Source organism: Apaloderma vittatum, unplaced genomic scaffold, assembly GCF_000703405.1.
Source record: "Apaloderma vittatum isolate BGI_N311 unplaced genomic scaffold, ASM70340v1 scaffold9832, whole genome shotgun sequence".
Taxonomy (NCBI): domain Eukaryota; kingdom Metazoa; phylum Chordata; class Aves; order Trogoniformes; family Trogonidae; genus Apaloderma; species Apaloderma vittatum.
Window position 1 is genome coordinate 344 of NW_009701873.1, and position 7324 is coordinate 7667.

Genomic DNA, 7324 nt, shown 5'->3' on the forward strand with positions numbered 1-7324 from the left:
GAGCAACCGCTCGCCCTCTACCAAGTGCAAGGTGGGGAACTGCAACAGATGGAATTTCTTGCCGAACTCTGAAGCGTTTCGATTCGGTAAGTAAATTTATGAGAACTCGGTTATCTTAACCTACTTTTGTGCAAGAACAGTCTTGCCTTAAAAAAAAAAAGTATATATATATATTAAAAAAAAAGAAACAAAAGTTCAACAAAACCTCCCAAAATGCAACATATGAGGTATTCATCACAGGAAAACCAAAGACTCTTTCGAACAGGTATCAAAATACATACATACACAACAATTTTTTCTTTTTGCTGTCACAGTGCACTCTAATTATTTAAATCACTTCCATTGCAATAAGATATCCAGTACAGATAAAGTGAGAGAGTCTGATTGTGTCCCATGCTCTGACAGCCAGCTTTCCCGGTTATGAACCGCGAGCCTTTGGATCACCTTAGAGAGGCAGAAACTCAGCACTCGCTAAAGCACGCTGCTCAGTTCCCAACCAGGGAAATAAACCATCAAAAGTTAGAGCTTCATGTTAAGATCGACCACCTAAAACCGTATTTTATTTTAAAAAGTTTTGCTTTGGATTATTGCAATCCAACATCTGATGAACAAGAACCCTTTGTTCATACCAAGCACTGTCTAACAGATCTCCGCTATTCCAGTTATCAAACACTTCTTGTCTTTATATTTGACACACACATTCCATGAAGGAGAGCTTCCATGGAAGAGCTAACATTTCTTCCAAATATGAAGATATGAAGGAACATCGATACCTCCCCGAGCAAACCACTGCCCTGCCGACGTTTTCAGCTTCTCCTCCCCACCTCTCCCGCAGCGACTGGTCGCCAAACCCTCGCGGCAATCGATAATCCTCGCGTGTTCCCGGAGCGAAGTGGACAGGCTAAAAGTCTTTTTTTTATTTATTCATTTCGTTTGGTTTTGATTCTCCCGTGTGTGCGTGTTTTGTGCCGGCTGGAGCGCGTGGAAGAGGGAGGACGGTGTTCAGCCTTGCCCGTATTGCTTGCTCTAAGTGTAAGTGTCAATCACAGTGCACCCCAAAATTCCAGTTGAGTTGCTCGAAGTACAGGTTATCCTGCTCAGCGTGTTCTCCTTGATTGTCCCAGAGCTGTGGACGCTAGAGATAAGCACAGTAATTCAGGTACAGACAGTCGCTGTTACAGTAACCTGAAGTCTTTGTGTTTGTTTGTTTAACTCTCAATTTCCATTCAGATCTCAAAGAGAGAAAAGAGGATCTGCTCCAAATGTGCTGTGCGTAGCTGGACACTTCATTCTTAGAAACATGAATGCTAGGCATAAAAAAATATAAAGAAAATAAGGCATTACAAATGAGTCGAAGTAAATTTACAGAGATCCTGCTCTTGACACGGATTAACTTTGGCCGTTGGCGACCAAAAAGAAGACGAAACGAAAAGCTCCCTACTCAAAAGGAAAGGCCAGAAAGTTCTGCCTGAGCGAAAAATGACGAGTTGAATTCTATTTATTTTTTTTTTCCCCAAAAGAACAAGTGATTCCTTGGTGGTAGAAGTCCATCAGAACCTGAGAGGAAAGGCCGCTGGTCGCACCGTTGGGGATCTTGTCCTGCGAGAGGAACAGGCTGCTGGTCCCACCCGCACGCGGCGCTTCCCGAGGGGCACTGCTGCTCCCGAGCAGCCAAGGAGAAAGGAGTAACAAGGGGTGTTCTCCCTGAAATCTCGCCGGTGCTCCCAAATTTTTGCCTGTTCTTAATTTAGGGCACAGAGGAAGTTGGGTCTTTTCAAAAACCGTCCTTAAAGCGGGCGGGACGGCATCCGCAGAGATGGGGGCGAACGCGTGGGGAGGGACAGGGACGCAGTAAAACCTGTTCGTTCCTCCAAGTAACGGCCTAAACGAATCAGGAGAGTAGACTGAAGAAACCATTCTCAGAAAGATTAGTTTCTTCTTTTTTAATGACTAAGTGCCAATTAAACGACATTGCAGTCAGAAGGAAGCCAACCGTGAGAAACCCACCAATTTAAAAGAAACTCAGCTAAACAGGAGAGAAAAATGACTTTTTTTTTATCTTGTCCTTGCCTGAATTTGTTTGATGAAAACATTAAGACGTGCAGCTTTTTTTTAAATCCCAGAAAAGCCTGGGAACAAGGTGAACTGAGGGTCAGCCAAAGTCTCCTCTGTTGCAGGACCGCGAGATCTTCTTTACTGTTGCAAGTGGCGCGTGCCCTTTTTTTTTTCCTTTTTTTATTTTTTTCCCTGTTGTTGACATTAAATTAAATAGCGTTGTGGAAAATCCTCGGCGGAGTACAAAAGAGTTTGTGCAGCCTGCTAGCGGCTGAAGCGTTCGCTGCCTACCGTATAAACCCAAACGCTGAGGATTCCTCCCCGCGGCCGCCGAGTCCCAGCACGTGGCGAAGCCGCCTCCTGTCCTGGCTCCATCCCCAGCGGCGTCTCCTCCGGCTCTACAAGAACCGAAACCCCTTGAGCACTTCCCAGCGGACGCAGCCGCCGCAAGCGTTTGCAGCTGGGAAGAGGGAGAAGATAGAAAAGCTTGGGAACTTCCCAGGCGAAGTTTTTACAGCGCTCGTGGCGGGCGAGGATCCGACGTTGGATCGGGACGAGACCGTGTGCGTTAGGAAAGGAGCTCCTGTTGGAGGACGCTTAGTTTGCGCAAGTCAGCTTTTGTTTTTACATTCAGTCTCCTGAGACCACACACCACATCAAAGCCTACGGGCTGAAAATTACACTGAAAAACAAGAAAGCTGTTTTTAAATACGGGAGAGCAAAGGGGCGGGGGGGAAAAACAGCTAGATTGTCCATAAGCAACAACTGGGCTCTTTCTTATGCTCCTAAACCTCAGGAACATGTTTGTTTATATTTGCACAGACACATATTACGTAGAACTCCACAAAATCTACGAGTGTTCCAGAGTAAACTAGTTTTCATGACAAGTGTCGACTAAAGGACGAGGCTGGACGGCCAAGAGCTTTGGCCCTGGGGAGAGGAACGGGGGAGCAAACAAACAAAACCAGAGGATGTGATGGAAGTCGAGACAGACCCTTAAACCACCGTGGCACCAGCGGGCAACGTAATAATAATAATTAATAATAATAATAATAATGCACAAGAAACAGGCATGTCCAAGCTCCACGTAAACAGTGGCACCAAAACATGCAGCAGACTAAAATCTATCCTATTGTTTCCCTGTGATAAATGAGACACAGAATATAGAAGTCACCACACCAGTACTCAAAACATGACGCCACGAAACGGTTCTTTCAGTGGCCAAGCACTTGAACAAGGCATCAACTCGAAACCGAGATCCAACTCATGGCCTTTTGTGTGTTTTCCTCCTCAGCTTCACAGTGACCCGAGGTGGGATTTCCCGAGCGTGGCGGGGACTCTTCTGCCCAACCAACGTCGCTGGGATGAGGTTGTCACCGCTCAGTTCGCTCCCGGGAAGCGCTCCCAGCAGCAAGGAGCAGTCCGCAATTAACCCTCAGCAGAAGTTCCAAAATCTAGTTAAATAGGGATTTCAACGTCTTTAACGAGAGTCTCTTCGCCCGAAGCAAGCCAGCTGTACCCAGGAGAGCAGCACCGAGTCTGTCACACAGTACAGGACTTGTCAGCGGGCTGCTGGGATGCGGAGGAGGCAACACCGGGGCTCGTGGCGTTTGTTTTGGGGAAAACTGTGGGTTTTGGCCGAGTGGCCGGAGGTTTCACCTGCGTGGCCATTTTGACTGATTTCACGGGCCGGAAGGTGCAGGGGATGTCGCCGGCCGTGCTCGCGCTGCGCTGGAAAGCCGGTTCAGTGTCCTTGAGGATCTGGGTGTGCAGAGGGCTGGAAGGTTCCGAGGTGGGGGCCACCACCGGAGACGTTTTCAAAGGCTCCAGGGTGTCGAGGACAACATCTGGCGTGTGCTTGACGCTGCTTTGCCTTTCCAGCTCCCGCAGCTCGTTCAGAGCAGAGTTCATAGTAGCTTCGATATCCTGCGAAGACAAAAGAGAAACCGGGTGAATAACAGAACCCCGGCGCACAGACACAGAGACAGAAGTCAGGCTTTGAGAAGGATCTTATTTGTTTGCAGCCTTGAACCAGCTGACGAGTTGGGGAATTGAGGTGTCAAAGTGAAACCCACACCCAACCTCCCGGCGAGGGGCACTGGGGCCAGCGAGCGGTCCTGCTCTCCATCAAGAGGCACAAACTGATTGCCAGCACTTTCCCAGTCCTTTACTGGTCCTGATGCTGCTCGGACTTCAAAGGCGAGTACGATCCCCAAATGCAGCAACAAACAGCAAAGCACGAGATCCAAAGCACGAGGATCCATCCTGGTACTTTATCTGCACGTGAGATTCAGGGGACTATCCTTGAAGACAGGACTGATGATTTTGACACGGGCTGATGGGCCACGCAGCAAATCTGAAATCCTCGGGTGCTCCTGCTGCCTCAGTGGCTCTGCTGCTGCCCGAGTTGTCTCCCCTTCCCAGATGGGCATCCCACGGCACTCACAATTTTAACGTGTTTCAAAACACAGAGGACACCAGAAGGATACAGAGAAATTCAAACTGCCCCTTCTCCTTCCTCTTACAAAATATTAGACTTATTAACAAATAAATAAATGGAGAACTTTGCGATATAAACGTGGGTTTGTTCTCGGCTGTAGCGGGACCCACACGTCTGCTGCAGAGCCCACGGGTGCTCGGAACCCACTGGGGAGCAGAAGAGCTCAGCTTTTCTCTGACTCAGGCTTTGGCTACAGCTTTTTAGCTTCCTTAGAGGATTTTCAGGGGGTGGGGAGGGTAAATCAGTCAAGGAATGGTGGAAGAAACCAGAGACAGAAATCCGACACCTCCGAGTCTATCTTGAGGCCAGGCAGATTTTACTCACAAAGTCAGGGAAAATAGTTAAAGTGCACGATGATTATTAGATGGTGTTTGAACAGACACTACAGGGCAAAGAGCAACGCTAATTTCACACAGTTTTACTTCCCCTCCCCTCCTCTTGTCTTTTTTATCTCCCTCTTCTCTTCTTTTCCTCCTCAGACTATTCTCCAGTGAAAACAATAGAGTTAACGTGCTGGCAGGGAGAGGAGACAGAACAACTTCAGTTAGAGCTTAATTGAAAAAACAAAGAAACTGATTTATGTCAACCAAAGCCTCGGAAGGACAATGAAATATGAAGACAAGAACCATGTATTACAATTCCACCGGAACAGATGGGCTAAAGATATTCATAACAGCAAAATACATCAGACCATGCATCAGATTTTTATCTGGACCTGATTTATTAGAGATTATTTATTAGAGACGGTCTCCTTGTTGCCCAGTCAGTGTGTGGAGCCTGCCCCAAAAGCAGAGCTCTCTGCAGAGCTGAAGCCTGACTGCACAGCCGTCACAGCCCGCCCTCGGTTCAAGGCACTTGTCTCAATCTAAAGATGCCACTGCGAGCACTGCACGGCTCGGCAGCCTGCTTTTATTTTGACTGCACTGCTCCATAGGCTCCCAGCCTCTAACCACAGGCAAGTTTGCACAACGGACGGGAGAACATTAAATTGACATTAAATACTTTGCTTTTCTCATGTTTTGAAGTTATGATTGCTTCATTTTCTTGCTGACAGGTCTGGAATCTGTGTAGCTTTCTGAAATGGACGTTTTTATTGTTGAAACTAAAATCTGAATCATGAACAGAGCCAAGTTTTTATGGAGGAAGGACCTGACTATCTTCACTCGTAAAAGCAGCCTCGGTGACTTACGCAAAGCGGGGTTGAAAGACTAGACTCGAGCTGCGCAGCAAGCTGATATCGCGTGGAGAGAAAGGAAGGGAAAGGAGATTAAATCAGACTTTGCAGCCAACATGCTTCAAGCTTCCCAACCAAGTCCTTAAGGCCAAGCCCTCCCATGTACCTGTGCAATAACTTCGGGGTCCATGGGCCGATGGTTGTTGAAGCTCTTGGATCTCCCTGCTGTCACAGTTTTCCGGATCTGCGGGCTGTCTATCCTGTTCTTCAGTGACGAGTGCCGGCTGATAGAATTGAGGCTGCCGTGGCCACTGATGGAGCATTTATCTGGAACCTCCTTGGGAAGACTTTGGCTCATAATGGGCTGAGATGAGGGTCTGGAACCGGCTATGGCTCCTGGGGAGGCTGGTTCTGCCAGTGAGCTACCTAGTCCATGGCTGTCACTTTGACGGAAGGCTCTTCTGATGCTGCCTGACTCTGGTTTCTTTCTTTGCCTTCGGTCACAAAAGCAAAACAAGTCAATACAAGCAGGTATTTGGGCTGCAATTTGAAGATATCCCCCCAAAACAACACAGAGGACAATGGGAAGAGACATAACCCAGATTACACATACGCCCAGGGTTTTAGGAGTCATTGTGAAACAGCGGGATTATAAATCGAAATTCCAGTTTAACGATTCTAACAACAGGACTGAGTTTCTGGCAGCTGTGCACATTCATGGCAAGACCAGAAGACTTGGATGGGACGTAATTAACTTGGTCAAGAGGAGAAGAATTTATATTTGAACAAAAAAAACAAAAACAAAACAACAAACCCTCTGTGCCATCGACAGGTTTTGATGATGTGTTTTTATTACATTAGAAGAGCAGAGCTACAATTTTTGACTGGAGGACACAGTATAAGTCTACTAAGCTCCTGGCCCAAGGCATCAAGTTGTTATTCTCAGAGACTGGCAAGCAAAGAGCCCCATAGTTTGAGGTTAATGGTAATTTCCAGTATTCGCTGGTGGTAACAGAAGTTTCTTTTTCTCTGCTTTAGCAGGACCACAAGGCATTATCTATGCAGGGCTACAGATCTACCAAAAGATGATGTCAAATGGATGAGCTGGTCCAAACAATTTAGTTTCTACCCAGCACCATGCGGTCTGATAGCACGATTCCGCTCAAATCACAGGAAGGCCAATGCAGCAGAACACTTTATGCCATAGGTCTGAAGCTTGGCATCCATTATACAGAGAAGGATCCGTTTATATATAGCACCAGCCCCATGAGTAACTGCAAGAAAGTGTTAACTCCAGTAGGATTTTGGCATCCAAATAATAATTCAGTGGGTGGCACAACTGTCATTGCGAAACCATCTGATTTAATTTTGCTCAAGTCTGTTCACACATAGGTCAGAAGATTCATTCCTAAAGAAAAAACAACAAAATGAGTCTTATGCTACTATTGCTAAATATCAGTTTCCCTAGGAAAGGGAAAAAAAAAGAAGATAAAACCGGAGTGGACATTACCCAGGCTCTTAAAACCACGACATACAACACTACCAAACTCAGCAGATGGTGAAGCTCCAACACAGGTCTGTTCATTACACAAATC

General features: G+C 46.8%; 1 protein-coding gene across 2 annotated transcripts in view; it reads right to left on the reverse strand.

The window, feature by feature from the left end:
- Positions 1 to 3597: 3597 nt before the first annotated feature.
- SRGAP2 (SLIT-ROBO Rho GTPase activating protein 2) overlaps positions 3598 to 7324 on the reverse strand; it is an 87991-nt gene continuing 84264 nt past the window's right edge. For both annotated transcript variants that reach the window (XM_009879319.1, XM_009879318.1), the window contains exons 21-22: positions 5896 to 6223; positions 3598 to 3981 (exon numbers count right to left, since the gene is read on the reverse strand). In XM_009879319.1, the coding sequence (XP_009877621.1) occupies positions 3598 to 3981; positions 5896 to 6223 (712 nt within the window). The remainder of the gene's footprint in view (positions 3982 to 5895; positions 6224 to 7324) is intronic.